The following is a 17,504-nucleotide window of genomic DNA, read 5'->3' on the forward strand; positions in this document are numbered from 1 at the left end:
CCACATGGCAGCTGTTCAGGCGAAGGGGTGGGGCTTGCGCTCCCGCCCGCGGGGCTCCGCCAATGGCGGCGCCCCTCCGCGGCGAATTCGAACGGTGGCGCTGAGGGGGCGTGGCCGAGCGACACCCAATCAGCGCCGGCTGCCCGCGAGGCGTCCCCTCCCGTTGCTAGGCGCCGGGGGAAGTCCCGCCCCCTCCCGCTCCGTGTCTGCGAGGGGCGGCCTCAGCCCCGGGCTCGGCAGCGCCGCGGCGGGTAATTAGCGCTGAGGGGGCGTAATTAGCGCGGGGGCAGCAGCGAGGCTGGGGGAGGCTGGTCGTGGCGGGGCTCTGGGAGGCCGTTGCGCCTTGGGGCGGGGGGAGCGGGTAGGCCGGGCCAGGTCCTGGGGGGCCCAGAGGCCGGGCCGGGGGGTCGGGCCGGGTCCTTGGGAGGGGGGACTCCATCTGGGAAGGGGGGGTCAGGCGAGGGGAGGGGTTAGGTACTCCCTTGGGGGGGTCAGGCCGTGGTGGTGGTAGTAAGTGTGCCCGGGGGGGGTGGGGGGTAGTTAAGTCGGGGTGGGGAGTTAAGTCGGGGGGAGGGGGTGGGGAGTTAAGGCAGGGGGTGTTCCCCCCCCTTAGGGGTGAGTGGGCAGGGCTGGCAGGGGTATATGAGCCAGGTCCCCGCTGTCCCCCTTGGGGTAGGCCCAGGGGGGTCCCTGTCAGCAGAGGAGGAGGAGGTAGGAAAGCTGGTCCCAGCCTTGGGGGTGTCCCTGTAGCAGGGAGTATCCCCCCCCCTGCCCCGGGGCAGCTTCGGAGGTTTCCCCTCCCCAGGAAGGGAGAGTGGGATGCTGCTGGGGTGGGACAAGGGTCCCAGCCTGCTGGAGGGAGAGGGCACTGGGGGTATCCCAGTCTGAGGCACCCGGGGGTGCCTGGCCCAGCAGAGCAGCAGGTGTCCCTGTCTGTGAAGGGACAGTATTTCACCCCAAAGGGACAAGGGTTGTCTCGGGGTGCGTGTTCCAGTCCTGTTAAGGATGTGGAGCCTGGGGGTGGACTGGGAGGGTTTACTAAACTCAGCTGGGGATTGAGGGGATGGGACTGATTGCAAAGGGTGGGATTTGCTTCTCCTCCTCCAGCTGGGCGTGAGAGCAGCTCCAGGAACAGGCTCAGCTGCTCTGCAACTCAGGTTATTACATCAGGATAACAACCTGAAACCCAGGTTAATTCTCCTTAGCCAAAAACATTCTCAGTATTAAGTGCTATTTTTCAAAACCCACTTTTGCCAGCAATAAAATCCAGTCTCTTAGAGTTTCAGCATAATGCAAAGAGCATCGCGACTGAAGAGGGAGCTCTCTCTCTTGACCACAGAGCCTCCTCCGGGCATCACCTGCTGGCAAAATGAAAACCAGCTGGATAACCTACGAGCACGTACGTACTTCTCTGGTGGGACTTTGCTATTAGTAAGGGATGAGTTTGCTGCTAGGTCTGATTCACTGGGTGGCATGTGCTTTATAGATTGGCTGGAAGTGTGGAATTTTATGAAAACGCTTAAGGGTTTTTTTTTCTTTAAGCATAGTTTGGCCTGTGTGTCAATCTGCCTACAGTTTTGATTGCTGTGGGTGGAACTGGTCTCAGATAAGATTACATTGGGTTTTTTATTCCTGGATCTGAGCAGTGTTAGGAGTTCTGTAACTGCAGTAGTTATGTGGAGACTGTTGGACAAATTCAAGTGATTTTGAGTGTAATGCTTATGTTTTAATCTTGCTTTTAAAGAAATTTTAGGAGCTGCAGACACACCATATGAGAAAGGAATATTCAACCTGGAAATAATTGTTCCTGAAAGGTAAGTGGGCAACGACATCTAGCGAAGTAGCTGGTGTAGTACTTCTTTCAAATACAAGTTAAGTGATGTAAGATATTTGCTCCAAGTTGCTACCGCTTTGGTCTTTGCTTTAGCCTCCCAACAAAGAGCATGGTTGGCTAGGCGAGACCCTTCATTTAAGGATGTAATTGTTATTTCCTTTGGCTGATACACTTAGGATGTACTAAGGTGTGTGATTAACAACCTAAAAGCACCATGACAATATCTCTACCTTGTCATTGTGTGAAAGCTTTCTGGAAAGGAGCTCATTCATGAGTAGGAAGCTTCCTATCACTTTTCCTTCTTTGGGAAAAGCTACCCAGGAGAGTGCTAGTTGCACACAGCTGAAAGCATCAAAGGGAGAGCAATGCCTCCTCCAAAAATCTGTGGAGGAGGATATCACTTAGTAAATGGCTAGGAGCAGGAAATGATGGTGTTGCTCGAGTGATGAAGCAACTGGCATGCAAATATAGAAATAACTGTGTTTCTTAACACTTATCCCTTAAAGGTACCCATTTGAGCCCCCAAAGATTTGCTTTCTGACCCCTATCTATCATCCTAACATTGACTCCGCTGGAAGGATTTGTCTGGATGTTCTTAAATTACCACCAAAGGTAAGATAGTGCTACTTGGGCATGGGTAAGTGAGCCTGGAGAGGATAATGAACTCCTTATCCTTTTCTTGTAAAAGCCTTATTGAATGTCTGTTTGCTACTGACTTATTTACACAGGAGCACAGGAGTAAAGTTTTTGAGCGGCATCTCCTTTGTTTAGAGACTAGAACATGACCTTCTTTGTTCCATATAAGTTTCCAAGGTTTTAAGGATTGGAGTCAAAGGCATTAGGTGGCCCTCTGAAAACGGGCTACCCCAAACCTGACCCAGCAGAGCTGTGCAGGACACAGCCTGTGGCTGCCAGCCTGGCTTCCTTGGAGAGGCCACAGCCTGTGTGTTGAGAATGGGCCTGGTGTTTTCCGAGAAGGATTAAGTGCTGCAAGCCCTGAAGCAGCTTTTGGGCAGGTCGGGTTTAAATGCTGAGTCCCAAGGTTTCTCTAGGCAGCCTGTGGGCAGGTTTCTTTCTGCTTAACTGCTTCTTTCACCTTGTTTCCTTGAAGGGTGCATGGAGACCTTCCTTGAACATCTCCACACTGCTGACCTCCATACAGCTGCTGATGGCAGAGCCCAACCCCGATGACCCTCTCATGGCAGACATAGTACGTGAGCTCCTCTTCCTCTCCTGTGGCCACGGGTGCAGACCAGGAAGGCACAGTGCATTAGATTTAGGCTGCGCTGCCACTTCACTCACTCTGGATTCGCATGCTAGCATGTCACATAGCAGCATGGCTTGACCTGGCCTGCATTCCGCTGAAGCAGCTGGGGCATGGGGCACAGGGTTTATGCCAGCAGTGAAAAAGAGATGGTAAAGGTCTTGTCCTCCAGCCTGCCAGTGCAAACGGCAGTGTGCATTCAAGTAAAATGAACTTTATGCTTCATGCCGCATGCTTGTAGTGGTGTTGGTCTGGTTCTAGGAGTCCTAAAGCCAGACCTTAGTCCTGGCCTTTTGGTGTGATGTTTGTATTAAATCAAATCTCTGTCTTTGTCTTGCTCATTACATTTAGTCCTCGGAGTACAAGTACAACAAGCAGCTGTTCTTGCTAAATGCCAAAGAGTGGACCGAGAAATATGCAAGCCAGCAAACAAGGGTAAGAAACACACTCTGCTTGCTCAGCTGAGTGTGGCTCCGTCTTTCTTGTCTCAGTTTGCCTTTTGCAATTACTTTGTGCAGCTGTCTTTGGCAGCGTTCCTTCTTTCCTCCCCTTCTGTTCTGTGTTTCGGAAGTGTATTTAATTTTGTTGTACGTCAAGATCATTAGATTCACTCTTTCCAAATAAATGTGCTCATTCACAAATAACAGCAGTGCTTTCCAAGAGGAAGGAAGGATGAGTAAGGCTAAAGCCTGATAAGGCCCTTCCCCAGGGTCCTCAGCCCAGTTCCTACAGACTCCATGTTCGGCTGTGGCTGCGCCTCATGCTCAGCTATGCCTGTTCTCCACCTGCTCGTCCCCTCACAGACTGGTGTCCCTAATCCCTGGTGCAGCACAGCCTCCCTGCCACCACCCTGCCTCTCCTGCCACCGTTCTGCACCCTGCCTTCCCTCACAGATTAGTCACATAAAAATAAACCACACTTAAGCAGATCAAATCCTGTTCCCAAAAAAGTAGTTGTGTGTGGGCCTTCTCCCTTACCTGGGAACTTTCCCTCCCTGCGCCTGATCTAGGCATCGTACTTGCCGAGAGGGGGGCATCTTCTCCCTGGAAGCCCCCCGAGCAGTGCTCACTAATCCAGCTCCGAACATGTTTGCAGGGTAATTGTCTGGGTTGTTAGGGCACAGGGTGAAGAGACCTTTGCAGCAACACGCTTAGCCCCAGAGCAACCTGCCTCGTACATGTGTGTGGTACCTGCAGGCTCAGTCGTCATCCTGCTCTCCTGTCATTCCCCCTTCCTAAAATTTCCAGCGGTGGGAGCAGGGTAATTAAGGGTCGCTGCATAAAAGCTGGAGGCAGAGTCAGTTCTGATCTTTGTGGGGTGCTGGGAGCTGAGGTGCGCCCACGCAGAGCTGGCAATGCACAGCAGTGCCGATGGCTGTAAAACTAAATTATTCACACCTGTTACTTTTATTTCTTGTGTTATCACAGGCCTCCAAGCCTTTGGAAGAGAAAGCGAATCAAAGCGAAACAAGTTTCGCCAATGAAGCCACTGTGCGGAAAAGAAAAGGGAGCAGTATCAGCAAGAAGGAGAAGAAATCTTGCCTGGATTCCTGAGCAGTTTTTGTTCAGGTGTAGCTGCAGCAGGCTTTGGTTTTCCCTTTCCTAGGGCTTTTTTGTGAAAAGTTCTATTATGTAAATAAAATATAAAGCTTTAATTCATATATATACTTTCCTGGTTTGTTGTGTGGAGCTTTGGAATACTCTGAAGAAAAGGAAAATTAGAAGTACCGATTCAGCTTCCCATTTCCAGCTTTCTCTTGGAGAAGCAGGAACAGCACCGAGTGTTTTGGGTTCTGATCTCACTGCCCCAGCCTCGGAACAGACACATCGCAACCAGCCTGTGGAAATCCTCTCGTAAAGGCTTAGTTTTCTGTGTAAGGTCAAGGCTGCTAAAGGCTAAGGCGTTAGACCTCGAGGCTCCAGCCCCCTAGAGCGGGCTGTTAGATTCCAGCGGTGGCACGGGCTGTGTCCCCACTCTGTCGCGTCGCCAGGAGGTGGCCAGAGACGCGCCAGCCGAGAGGGGTGGAGGAAAGCCCAAAGGGAGCCTGCAGGAGTCAGGGCGGCGGTGAGCGGGGCCAGAAGCCCGAGATGAGGAGTGAGCGGGAGGATTTTCGGTGCCGCAGCAGCTCGGGAGGTGTGCAGGGGCAGGACTGTCACCGGAACCCTTTGATTTTTGTGAAGACCGATGGCAGATCACAGCAGGAGCAACTCTGAGGCTCAGCCCCCTGCTCTGCCTGGTTGCCTGCAAAGAATGTGACCTGTGCCCCGTCCCTGCTCCAAGAAAAACCAGCTAGGCCCACCCTTGGGCGCAGGCTGGAGCAGAGACAGGACGCAGCAGGGCTCCTGCCTGCCTGGGGAAGGCAGCACGCTGAACTAGGGGCGCCAGGAAAGGGAACGTCCTTGCCTGCTGCTGCTTCCAAAGCCCTTGGCTTGTCTCCAACACGCTTCATCCCACTCAGTCGAAGTTGTAATAAAGGCAAAAAGCAAAGAACATGGCGAAGATCTGCAAGGACAGGAGGCGGGGAGCAGGTTAGCCCCTGCTGCAGGGCCACGCTTGCACCTTGCTGCGGCTGCTTCCTGAAATCAGAGCCCGAAGCCCAAAGGATGGTTGTCCTCTGCTCCTGGGCTGGCCAGGCATTGATCCTGTGCCCCACTGAGGGGCTGCACACCAGCTGTCCTGGTGCTGCACAGGAACGGGATGGCGAGAGAGGCCCCTCTGAGCGTGCTGGGGTCCGCGTGCTGGGCAGCACGCCCCTCCAGGGCGCGCAGGAGTGGGGTACATCCTCCCCATCCTGTAACCCCACTCACCCACAGGGGGATTTGGCTTCACACCCTGAGACAGAGCCACAGTGTGTGCACCCGCTTTCTGGGTGTGACAGTGACAGCTGGAGGCACAGGAGGGTCAGCCCGAGCCTGTCTGTGGTCCCTTCACCCACAAAGGGAGCCCACGTGAGGTGAGCCCGCAGCCCCCGCTGTCCCCTTCGGCCCTGCACCGTACCTCGATGCCCAGCACAGCCAAGCTGCAAGTCCCAGGGACAGAGATGTACTTCTGCAAGGTCCTGGCGAAGGTGGCGAAGCAGCCCTGAGGGAGGGAGATGCTGGAGGGGCTCATCGCGCTCCCCAGGGCTGCAAGGAGCTCAGAGGGTGGCCGAGGTTGGGGGCACTGTGGCGGGGCAGGATGAGCTGGGGACTTGGGAGAGTCACTGGGCTGCAGAACCGCAGGCAGGCAGTGTCCCCGGCTCCTGCCCTCGGTGCTTGGGGCAGAGGGTGCTGCTGCCCCAGCGGCCTGGGAAGCGCTGGGGACGGGGCAGGGACGTGGCAGGGTCGTGTCCTACCTGCTCATGGATGTAGCCAGGGCTCCTCTCCTGGCACTGCTCCCAGCCCAGCAGCTCGCCCGCCTGCAGGACCCCATCCCGGGTGCAGCACGCCTGCGGCCAGGGCGTCCCTGGGTGCAGCTCCTGGAAGCGGGAGCCGTTCCCAAAGTCTTCGGGTCCTAAAACGCCACAACACGAGAACTAAAACAGAAGGGAAACACCATCAACACGCTGTCAAATTGGAGGGGGCATTGCTTGAGGAGGTGTCGGGGGGAGGGGAACAGCCCAACACCAGCCCAGCACGCAGCTCGGTGTCTGCCTGGGGTCCACGAGCCCCCTGCCTGCATTCGGGGGCACCCTCAGCAGGTCCTGTGAGTGCTCCAGACCCTCCACACACCCCCCAGGAGCCTTCTGGCTGCTCACCGTGACCATGAGGGTGTTCCAGGCGGTGGAGAAGACCTCAGCACTCTCATCCCCACGGTAGTTTCTCTGCAGCTCAGAGAGGAAGAGTTCCGGCCGGATCTGTGAGATTGTTGCCATCAATGAGCACTGGGGAACCGGTACCAGGGACGGGGCCGTGGGGGCCGTGCAGTCCCCCTAACCCACCCCTGCCCCGCACCACGCTGGCCAGGATGCCAGTTCTCTTCAAGGGGAAGTGGGGACCCACCCACCCAATTCTGGGCTGGCATCAGGGTGCTGGTGATGAAGGTGAGGGTGAGAAAGGACAGCCCTGCACCAGTCCCAGTCCCCTGGGGTCTCAGGGCTGTGACCCATGGCATGACAGAGGGAGGACAGGGGCTGGCACAGCGTCAGGGCGCGGGGACGGTACCTGTTTCCAGTGCACCAGGAAAAGAACAGCCCCCACAAGCTGCGTGATGAAGACAAGGCTCACGAGGATGAAGAACTGGAAGGCAACAGGATGGAGTTGGAGATCAGCCCGACCCCATGGGCAGCTCATTCTGCCTGTTCCTCCCCTCCTCTGCAGCCAGCCCTGCCTGTGCCCTGTGCCCCTGAGACTGGGGGGACACAGGGGATGAGCACACAGCTCCTGGGGACGGGTGCCACAACTCTGAGCACCGCGGCTGCAAGGCAGAGGGTTAAAAACGAGCACCGGCTGCCGGGTCAAGGGGTGCCAAAGAAGTGGGGTGTCGGTGTTCAGAAAGGGGTTTCTAGCTGCCGCCATCGGGGGAAAAAGCTTGGAAATGCCACATGGGACAAGACAAGCCGGTGGCTTCAGAGAGAAGTGACTCCACTCAGTGGCTTTATAAAATCCTCTGGGCCCTAAACTGAAAGACTCACAAGGTGGGGGGCTGGATCGGGGGGTGCACTGAGAGCTGACAGAGCCAGGATGGGGAACATGCAGCTTCTGGCTCCTCTGGGGACACCCTGCACCCCCCACCAACCTCCATCTCCAGGCTCCCTGCATCCCACGAGCTCCTGCACCCCGCAGCCCCCTGCCCACCCGGCCCCCTGCCTCCCACCACTGCCTCCCCCCGCCTCCCCTCGCTCACCACCAGCAGCAGCGGGCGGCTCCGGCGCAGGGCCCCGCAGCACCCCAGGAAGCCCAGCAGCGAGAGGGCGATGCCCACGGCCAGCAGCAGGTAAGCACCAGCGCTCAGCACCGCCTTGGCAGCCACGATGTCCTGGAAACCAGCCGGGTCCACGGCCACCCAGAGCCCCACACCCGCCAGACATGTCCCCCCAGCCTGTGGGACATGCTGCGGTTATGGGGTGCGGGGACCATCCGCAGCCACCCCATGGGGACCGGGGACGCTCTAACCTCTGCTGGGGTCCCCTCCCTGCTGTCACCCACCCCCTGAGCTGGAACTGTCACCCCCCTGGGGACAGGTCCCCTCCATCCGGACAGCCCTGGGCAGACTCACAAACACCAGCACGTTGAAGATGAACATCAGATACTTCACGCAGCTCAAGACGCCCATGGGGACACCGTGGTGGGGACACCGTGGTGGGGACACCGTGGTGGGGACACCGTGGTGGGGACACCGATCGTCCCTGCGGAGGGGATACCAGAGCCCCGGCTGCAGCCAGTCCCGACCCTTCCCGCACCCCATGGCTCCACTGGGACACGGGGCTGCCCCGTCACCTCCTGCTTCACCCCAAAAAGCCCAGAGCCCCGTGTCCCCTCTGAACTCACCCCACGGGTGACCGGGTGCCTACGACCGGCACCGGCAGCGCCTATTTAACACCGGGAAGGCTGGAAAACCCCAGGCGCAGGCCAGCCCTCCCCCCAGCCTCGCCGCCCCCCAGAGACCCCTGCCAGCGGCGGGGCCATGAATGATTGATGGGGAACTGGATCCACCATTGTGCCGGGTGGCGGCGGCGGCGGCGGGAGCCTCCAGCCCCGGCTGCCGTTACCGGAGGTAATTAAACCTCCGGAGACGGAAAGAGGAGCCGGACCCGACAGGCCGAGGGTGACCTCGGCCATCAATTATTGCTGCAGACACGTGCTCTGCGGGCTGGCAGCGGCTGGGGAAGCCCTCGACAGCCTCCCGTGGGGTCGGTGCCGGGGGGCCGGTGGCTGCTGGGGACGGAGGGCCCGGTGAGGCGGGCGAGGCCCTGCGTCCCCCGCCCCAGCCTGGGCACCCTGCGGGGCAGCAGGGCTGCGGTGTCACCCTAAGGGTGGCACAGGCCTCTCGCCCCGCGGGGCCTGCACCCGCCTCCTGGGACGGCCCTGGGGCGCAGAAGCCCTCCCGGTTCCCCCCCCCCCGCTCCCCTGCGGTTCCCCCCCAGGCCCGTCCGCCGCCATCACGGGACTCCCGGAGCTGGCACTGCCGGCGCAAGGCCGCTCCCCGCCCCCAGGGGGCAGCCGAGGGCGCGGCCAGAGAGACGCCCGGCCGGGCTAGAGCGCCTCCCGCTGGCGCTCGCCCACTCGCAGCGGGAGATGGGCGGGGCGAGGCACCGACAGACAGCTGCTTCCGCCAATTAGAAGGCGGGACACGCCGTTCCGCTCCGGGGGCGACGATGCCGCGTGGGGCGGGACCTGGCGACCGGAAGCGGCTCGTTCCCTTAGCGTCGCTTCCGGTGCCGCCGCCGCCGCCGCCCTGCGCGGGATGTAGCGGCCGGTGAGTGCGGGTGGGGGGGGCCGTGGCCGCCGGCGGCGGGAGGGGGGCAGCGCCCGGCCCCTGGCTCAGCCCCGCTGGTGGGTGGGGAGACAGCGCCCGGCCCAGCCCCGCCGGTGCCCCGGAGGGGACCCGGGCCCGTCGGTTCCGGCCGGCGGGGAGGGCACGGCCTGGGGCGGGGTGCACGGCCGTGGGGTCCCGGTGACTCTGTTCTTTCTCCTCCCTCCCCAGCGCGGCGGCACAAGGACGCGGAGGGACCTGCCCCGGCCACCGGCACCGACCGCGCCGCCCCATGGCGTCCCGCAAGGCCTCCGCCGCCGGGCAGGGCAACGGGCTGGCCGCTGCCGGCCGGGAGAGGGCCCACCTGGAGCTGGCCGAGCTGGGGCCGCTGCTGGAGGAGAAGGGGGACCAAGGCGCCGCCGGCCCAGCCAGCGTAAGCCCCCTTCCCCGGGGGCGGGCGGGTGGGGGGGCCGCGGCTGGGCCCGCTCTTCCCGGCTTAGGCTCTCCGCGCCGGCCCGGCGGATTAACCCTGGAATTTGCCCGTTATCCCGTTACAGCCTGAAGGATGCCGCTGGCCGGCTGTGTTTCGCAGAGCCCCGAGGCTAGTCATCACTTTATGTCACCGCCGAGAGGCTGTGGGGTGCCTCGATACTCGAGCGGTGGGGGCTGGACGCTCTGTGCTCGCAGCTGGCCCCAAAGCTGGGCCTGGTGCGTAGGCACGGCTCCGTGGTAGCCCCTCGTGCAGTGAGGGCAACCGAGAGGCTGTGCTGGGAGTGACGGGGGTGCTGCTGGTCACCCAGCTGTTCCAAGGCCCCTGGAGCTGGAAATGACCTTCCCAAACCCACTGATGGCAAGGGAGGCTGGAGAGAGCTGGGCTGGAAGAGCATGCCCAGCCCGGGGGGGTGCTGGGGAGCTGCTGCCTCTGCTCGGCCTTGGTCTCATGGCTGGGGCAGAGGGACGGCTTTCCTGGCTGGGCCAGGTGGCTGTTCCAGCCTTGGCTGTAGGGGTGAAAATCCCCCATCGTAATCCCACCTTTCAGCAAGGATAAATCTGGGATTAGCCTGCCCGAGATGGTTAAGACAGTAGCATGTTGCATAAGTGGCGGTGACCGGTGGGTCCTGCCTGTCCCCTCAGGAAGGGATGAAGCCCCAGGTGCTCTCGGAAGGGAATTGTTGCTCCCTGCACACTGTTCCTCTTCTCATGGGCAGGAATGATTTCCTCTCGGCCTTTCTCCCTCTAGGCTGAAGACCCGCCATGCCCAGCGGCCCGTGAGGAAGAGGAGGAGGTGGTCCGTGTGCTGACTCTGCCTCTGCAGGCTCATCATGCCATGGAGAAGATGGAAGAGTTTGTGTATAAGGTACAGGAGCCTATGGCAATCCCCCAGTCCCAATTTTAGAGTGTTAACAAGGCCCAGACACCCCAAACCCAGGGCTGAAGGTGCTGGGCAGGGGCTGGGATGCATTGCTCTGTCTGGATGAAGCTCCCGAGGTTCCGTGCAGCTCTGCCAGCAGTCTGCTCAGCTTGCCTGGGCCTGCTCCCAGGAGCAGTGCAGGAAGGGGATGGTGGCAGCTGGGAAGTGCCCGTGGGGGTGAGGGTTGTACCGGGCCGTGTCAGACCAGCAGTGAGCTGGGGAGCAGGCCCAGTTTCTCTGCAGCCCTTGGACGGGGGCCGGGAGCAGTATGCACCATTGCTGGTTTCACCTGGTGCCTGTGCTCACGGACACTTGGTAAGAGGTGGCATCCACTGAGGGCTGGCCTGACTCTGTTGCAGCTGGGGCTCCCTCTTGCCTGACGAAAATGGGAGTCCCCCACTGCAGGGAGCAGTTGCTTCAGGTGTGGAAGGGTTAAGCCTGAGGGCACAAATCACCTCTGACTCCCTGGGGAGATGTGTGGGGAGCGCTAAGCAGGATGTGGGTGGTTTAAGGGGTCTGGGTGCCTGATGATGTAAAAGCTGAACTTCCTCTCCCCGAGGAGCGTTCCAGGGCATTTTCAGCCCTTGAGCTTGTTTCATGTGTGACGTCAGGCTCCCAGGGTGAGTAAACGTGAGCCTTTGGGCTGGCTCAACGCTCTGGGGGCCACCAGCACAGCTTGGCCTGTTGCAGGTGTGGGAAGGGCGCTGGCGCGTGATCCCTTATGACGTGCTGCCTGACTGGCTGAAGGACAACGATTACCTCCTGCACGGACACAGGCCTCCCATGCCGTCCTTCCGAGCCTGCTTCAAGAGCATCTTCCGAATACACACAGAGACGGGCAACATCTGGACGCACTTGCTAGGTGATGGGGGGGGGGGGGGCGGGTTGGCCACCCTGGGGCTGAAGGTGGGCTTGGGGGCTTTTCACAGCTGGGACTTGCTTGGTGCTGGAGGGCCCGAGAGCTGCCGGAGTTCCTTGGGTGAGGGGAGGACAGGGCGCTTCCTCGCGGCGGGGCCTTGGGGCCGGGCTCGGCCGCTGGTTGTGGCTTTGCCGATGCTCCGCAAGAGCGGGGTGTGAGGAATGAGTCCTGGGCAAAACAGGAACGCCTCGGAGCTTTTTTTTCTCTGGAGCCCAGTGGCTCTTCAGCCCTTGCTCCAGCACCACTCATCTGCAGTAAGAGCCTCAGCTAACAGTCTACTGCCAGGCCAGCCCCAGGTGCAGCTCAGCACCTCCAGGTGCGCTGTGAGCAGGATACGTCCAGGGTCTGCTTGCAGAGCATAGCTAGGGCTGTGTTTCTCTTGGCTCTTTGCTGAATTCTTTCACTCTCCTGCCTGACTGCCTGTTTGGTGTGTTCCCTGCAGGTTTTGTTTTGTTCCTCTGCTTGGGGATCCTGACCATGCTGCGGCCCAACATGTATTTCATGGCTCCTCTCCAGGAGAAGGTGGTGTTCGGGATGTTCTTCCTGGGAGCGGTGCTGTGCCTCAGCTTCTCCTGGCTTTTCCACACGGTCTACTGTCACTCGGAGAAGGTCTCACGGACTTTTTCAAAGTGAGTCAGCACAAGCGCGGTTGTGTGGTCTCAGGAGGTTTTGAGCTCTCACAGCGCTTTGTTCCCACGTGCTTTATCCTTGGGGGGAGTGTTCACAGAGTCCAGCGTGGAGCTAAGTGGGAACCACACCTGGGTCCTGGAGGGCTCTGCCCTGTGTCTGAGCACCTTAAATCTGCCGGCTCAGGTGGATGATCGAGGCACCAGCCCTGGGAACCTGCAGCTCCCAAGGGAGCAGCCTTTGTGCCCTCGCAGCAGTGAACTGAGGAGGGGGGTCTCTGTCTCACTGGGCAGCTGTGGGACACGGCAGTTTGGCAGTTCCCAGTTTACTGAATGCTTTCAAAAACCTGGTTTGGATCCAATTTGGACTGAAACCAAATTGAAAAAAAAACCAAAACAGGATTCCCGGCAAAGTGGAAAGGCTGGGCAGTGGCCAGTGCCTCTCCCCAGGGCTGGTGCACAGGCTGCTCTTAGAGTTCAGCTCATATCAGCCTTCGTGGCGCAGGCAGAGCAGCAGTGAGGCTTTAAGTAAGATCTTCCTCTTGCAAGTCAAAGGCATTTACTTGGGTGCTGCTTGCTGAGAAATCCTGCCGAGCTGCTTTGCACACACCCCAGAGATGCTGCAGGATCGTGTGTCTCCCAAACAAACTGCACTGCCATGCCCTCGACAAAGATGTCCTTGTGTACCGGGGAAGGCGCTTGCCGCGGCGCCGGTGGGGGGTAGCGCAAGCTGCTGCATTTTGGTGGTGAAATGGTTCCTGGATCGATAGATCGAAAGTACTTTGCGGTGGAGGAGAACAGTTAAATCCATACGCACGAGGGCTCGCGCCCGCCACATCCTGTCATGGTGGGTTGAGTGCGCGGCCCCTCTCACATCGAGCCAGCTCCTGTTCACCTCTGCACTCCTGCCGAGCTCTGGCATGCCCTGCAGCCGCGTACATGCCAGGGCCCTTTCTCCTGTCCCACATCACATCAATGAGACCTGAGCACGCCCCTCCTCCCCTCTCTGGGCACCCTGCTTCACCCGTGGGGCTGTGGCCACCTGCCTGGCCGTGGTGGCTCCGTTCGGGTGCAGGTGGGCTGGAGGTCACTCGCACATAACCAAGAGGACACGAGGAGCAGGGTGGGTTTTGGGGCTCATGTGTGACTCTGTCATTGCACCCTGGCTGCAGGTTGGATTATTCAGGAATTGCACTGCTGATCATGGGGAGCTTTGTCCCGTGGCTCTACTACTCGTTCTACTGCTCCCCACAGCCAAGACTCATCTACCTCTCCATCGTCTGTGTCTTGGGCATCTCTGCCATCATCGTTGCTCAGTGGGACCGGTTTGCCACCCCCAAGCACAGGCAGACAAGAGCAGGTAGGAGTTCTCCCTCCTCACCTCGGGAGGGAGTTCGGGGGGGCTTCAGGGAGGCACTTTGGGGAGATCCCATCGTGGGATGGCTTTCCTTCCGGGAAGAGCTCTCAGCATCTGCAGAATTGATCCCCCCAGAGCACCACACTGCCCTTGCAGCAGCTCCTGGCAGGGAGAGGTCTCCTTCCTCCTCTTGCTGTGCTGGGGTTTTAGATTCCCTGCAGAGCAGGGCCCGAGCTCTGCCTGGCATTCGGCAAGCCTGAGGTTTGGAGCCGAGAGACACATTTAAAAATAGCCCTGTAAGCAGCGGCTGGGTGGCCTGGGGCTGTGCCACGTGAAGCAAGCTGCCTTCGCCGGGAAGCAGTTTGGCAGCATGAACCTGCAGCTTGGGCAGAGGAGGAAGAGATCCCCTCATCTGTCCCCTGCCCGTTACGTGCTGGCACGTCCCTGCCTTCCTGGAGGCTGCAGGGTGAGGCTGCCTCCGGCCACTCTGCACTCGCAGCCCGTCCTGCCCCCGCTGCAGCCTCTGCAGACGCGATCAGCCTCGGTGAGCACAGAGAAATGCCTCTGCCCGCCCTCGCCTCCACTGGGGCTCCTGCAGCAAAATAGCTCTGGCAGCAGCATCCCAGCTACGTGAGGAGGGGTGACGCTGAGCTGGAGGCCGGGCAGCGCTGCTGGCACATGACCCATGAGAGCCCCCCCTCAGAATCGGGCAGGGGACAGGGCAGGACTCCCAGCCCACTGCTCCCCCACGGCAGCGCTGGTGGAGATGGCACCTCCTGGGGAGGGCTGCTGTGCCCCTGGTGCGAGGCAAGCTCCTGCGGCGAGTACAAGCCGTAGCTGCTCCGAGCTGCTGTCTCCCTGCAGTGCCGTTTGTTCCCTGCCAAACTAATTAGATGCCAGAGCTGAAAATTTCAGCGCTGCTCATTAGCACCTTCCTCTTGAGCTCTAAGCAGCTTCACTGAACAAATGACCAGCGAAGCCCCTCCTCGAAGGCCTGGCTGAGGCAGCTGCGTCCCTCGTGCTGTGTGAGGCTTCGGTACCTTCGAAGGGCTGGCGCCTTCCGAAAGGGCTGTTCCGGTAGCTGGGAGTGGGAGCTGTATGGAGAACGCTGGGTGAGCTCAGCCCGGTGCGTGCTGGGGGTTAGCGCTGCTTCTGACTAGGACATGAGCTTAGATCCCTCGTTTTGAGAAGGATAAATGCCATGAGGATTGGATAATCCAGGACTGAGTGAGGAAAAGCTGCTGGTGCCTCCAGCTTCCCTTTGGGCAGGACGAGGCTGCGAGGGCAGCTGGCAGGGAGCAGCAGCGCCCCGGCCGCCCCGCGCTGCCATTTGCTCCTCTCTGCCGCAGGCGTCTTTCTGGGGCTGGGGCTGAGCGGCGTGGTGCCCACCATGCACTTCACCATCGCCGAAGGGTTTGTGAAAGCCACCACCGTTGGCCAGATGGGCTGGTTCTTCCTCATGGCCGTGATGTACATCACGGGCGCGGGGCTGTACGCTGCCCGCATCCCCGAGCGCTTCTTCCCGGGCAAGTTTGACATCTGGGTGAGTGCAGGGGTGAGGCGGTGAGCAGGACGCTTGGGGGAGGGAGCAGTTGTGAGTTTGGGGAGCGGGGATGGAGGGTGCTGAGCTCTGAGATGAGGAGAAGGTGGCTGGGGGTGTCCTGGTGTGCCTCAGTGCCTGTGCTGGCAGCCAGACCTTGAGCAGCTGCTGCGGGCAGGTGGGGCAGGCTAAAGTACGGGGTGGAAACCGCTGCCTGGGAGCAAGGAGAAGGAAAACAGCAGAGCTCAGAGGACAGTCCTGGGGCGGTGCAGAGGCAGCAAGGAGAGGCAGAGGCGTTTCTGGTGTTGTTTGGTCTGGCCTAAAAGGTGTTTTTGTTTCCCCGCAGTTTCAGTCGCATCAGATCTTCCACGTGCTCGTGGTGGCCGCGGCCTTTGTCCACTTCTACGGGGTGTCAAACCTGCAGGAGTTTCGCTACGGACTCGAAGGGGGGTGCACAGACGACTCTCTCCTCTGAGAGCACCTGATTTTAGTACAAGCTTCCTAAGTGCTTTTTAAACTCTTGTCTTTGCTAAAATCAAAGGAAGACTCAAAACTGTTTGGGGTTGTTGGTTTTGTGGTTTGTTGTTTGGTTTTTGGTTTGTTTTTTTTTTTAAAGAAAAAAAAAAAACAGAAAAATTCTTTAGCAAAGTTACCGACCAAATCCTCACCCCCTTCCCCACGCACTTTGCTGGGGCTGAGGGGAGGCAGCTCGGGCCATGGCAGCCTGCCCTGCCACGCTCCCGCCTCCTCCAGACAGTGTTTTAGCCGCACTGGGGTCATCCAGCCTCCCCAGGCATGCCGAAAGCAATGGGTGCGGGTACCCCGCTCCCGGCACAGCTGAGCACACCCCCTTCCCGAGCTCACCGGAGCAAGCAGAGTCACGCACTACCAGGCCCAGGGCCAGAGAATTTTGCGTATCCCTTGGGACAGAGCTGCCTTGCTGGGGGGAGCTCCGCAGCCCCCGGTGCTGCTGCCCAGGGCACAGGCACAGATTCACGTAACTTAAGTTTTAATTGTCTTTTTTTGTTTGTTTTGTTGTTTTCCTTGACAAAGTAATGTAAACATAAATGAGAGAATATTTAATATTTAATACTAAGCTTTAAAAAGACTTGCTGCCACCGCAGTGTACTCGGCTCCCTCGCTGTCTGTGGTAGTGAGGAAGGACAGTGTTTTAGGGGAATGTAGAGCTGCTGTAGCTGATTGAAATAAAAAGGTCAATAGTTCAGTGTCGTGCTGGTGGTGTCTGTCTCATTTTTTGGGGTGGGCATAGAGAAACAGCTGCTCAGGGTGGGGGCTCTGAGCACCCCCCAGGAGCGCGTTCCCTCAAAGCTGAGCAGCAGCAGCAGCACCCATGCAGGGCAGTGTGACCAGGCAGCGAGCCTGGACAGCCCCAACAGCTGAAATAAAACACAGGAAACTCTTGGGTGTTGCAGCGATGACGGGGCAGGAAACCCTTCCCTGGCTGGGCGATACGCCGCGGGGCAGCGGGACCTGCTGCCTTCCCTCCTGGGATCGACACCGCTGGTCAAAAAACACTACAGCCTGGCTGGTGTGCGGGGAGGGAGGCATGATGCCCTAAATCGGAGGCTTCTCCTCATGGAGAAGCACGTGAGAGTGACCAGTACAGACAGGCAAGGGGGATTAGGTGGCAGAAGCTGAGCTGAGTAAAGCCCCCCCTCGGGCAGCTGAAGCCTGTTACCTCCCTGAGGGGGGAGCGCCTGGCAGGGCCACCACAGCCCCTGTGCCAGAGCTTGTCACCAGGGGCACATGTCCCTGTGACGCCTGGCAGGTGGGGAGCGGCTGCTGCTGCGGGAAGGCTCGTGTGGTGGTCTGTCTGAGCTGCTTGGATGTGGCCCAGCTCTGGGGACCACGAAGGCAGGGCCTGGATGGAGCCCCCAGGGTGGGGGCAGCAGGTTCTTCTGTGGCAGATCAACCTACAGCAGCTCCTGCACACCCCGTGCCCCGCTCCCAGGCGAAGCGCTGGCGGGAGAGGTCACCCCATGTTCCAGGCTGCTGCTTGAACATGGGCCAGTGGCTCGGCTGAGTCATCTCCCCCCACAGCAAGCCCCTAAGGACAGTTCGGTGGTGGAAGAACAAAACCCTGGAGCTGCACGCACCTCTGAACAATGCCAGTGCTCTAATCCTACAGGAAAACATCTG

The 17,504-nt window shown here is 59.6% G+C and overlaps 3 protein-coding genes across 5 annotated transcripts; 2 read left to right on the plus strand and 1 right to left on the minus strand.

Moving 5' to 3' along the window:
* The first annotated feature begins 182 nt into the window (after positions 1–182).
* UBE2T (ubiquitin conjugating enzyme E2 T) lies at positions 183–4,758 on the plus strand. Of its 3 annotated transcripts, XM_037410823.1 has the most exons (8): positions 205–251; positions 1,108–1,190; positions 1,271–1,399; positions 1,745–1,814; positions 2,341–2,446; positions 2,946–3,044; positions 3,450–3,533; positions 4,526–4,758. In XM_037410823.1, the coding sequence occupies exons 3-8, from the start codon at positions 1,291–1,293 to the stop codon at positions 4,649–4,651; spliced, it is 594 nt and encodes a 197-aa protein (XP_037266720.1). In that variant the 5' UTR covers positions 205–251; positions 1,108–1,190; positions 1,271–1,290; the 3' UTR covers positions 4,652–4,758. The 3 variants fall into 3 exon arrangements, with proteins under 3 accessions (XP_037266717.1, XP_037266718.1, XP_037266720.1); XM_037410820.1 differs by lacking the exon at positions 1,108–1,190 and having other exon boundaries at positions 183–251; positions 1,258–1,399; XM_037410821.1 differs by lacking the exon at positions 1,108–1,190 and having other exon boundaries at positions 197–251; positions 1,279–1,399.
* Positions 4,759–4,852: 94 nt separating this feature from the next.
* Positions 4,853–9,077, minus strand: LOC119158632 (tetraspanin-18-like). The gene is made up of 7 exons (XM_037410819.1): positions 8,295–9,077; positions 7,923–8,117; positions 7,241–7,315; positions 6,835–6,933; positions 6,433–6,612; positions 6,096–6,179; positions 4,853–5,600 (listed from the first exon to the last, which is right to left on the minus strand). The coding sequence occupies exons 1-7, from the start codon at positions 8,481–8,483 to the stop codon at positions 5,553–5,555; spliced, it is 870 nt and encodes a 289-aa protein (XP_037266716.1). The 5' UTR covers positions 8,484–9,077; the 3' UTR covers positions 4,853–5,552.
* Positions 9,078–9,400: 323 nt separating this feature from the next.
* ADIPOR1 (adiponectin receptor 1) lies at positions 9,401–16,569 on the plus strand. Its single transcript, XM_037410302.1, has 8 exons — positions 9,401–9,494; positions 9,723–9,924; positions 10,732–10,848; positions 11,593–11,764; positions 12,264–12,450; positions 13,620–13,807; positions 15,154–15,347; positions 15,691–16,569. Exons 2-8 carry the CDS (start codon positions 9,784–9,786, stop codon positions 15,817–15,819), a joined length of 1,128 nt encoding a protein of 375 aa, XP_037266199.1. The 5' UTR covers positions 9,401–9,494; positions 9,723–9,783; the 3' UTR covers positions 15,820–16,569.
* Positions 16,570–17,504: the final 935 nt, after the last annotated feature.

The sequence above is a fragment of the Falco rusticolus genome, chromosome 17, assembly GCF_015220075.1.
Source record: "Falco rusticolus isolate bFalRus1 chromosome 17, bFalRus1.pri, whole genome shotgun sequence".
Lineage (NCBI taxonomy): Eukaryota > Metazoa > Chordata > Aves > Falconiformes > Falconidae > Falco > Falco rusticolus.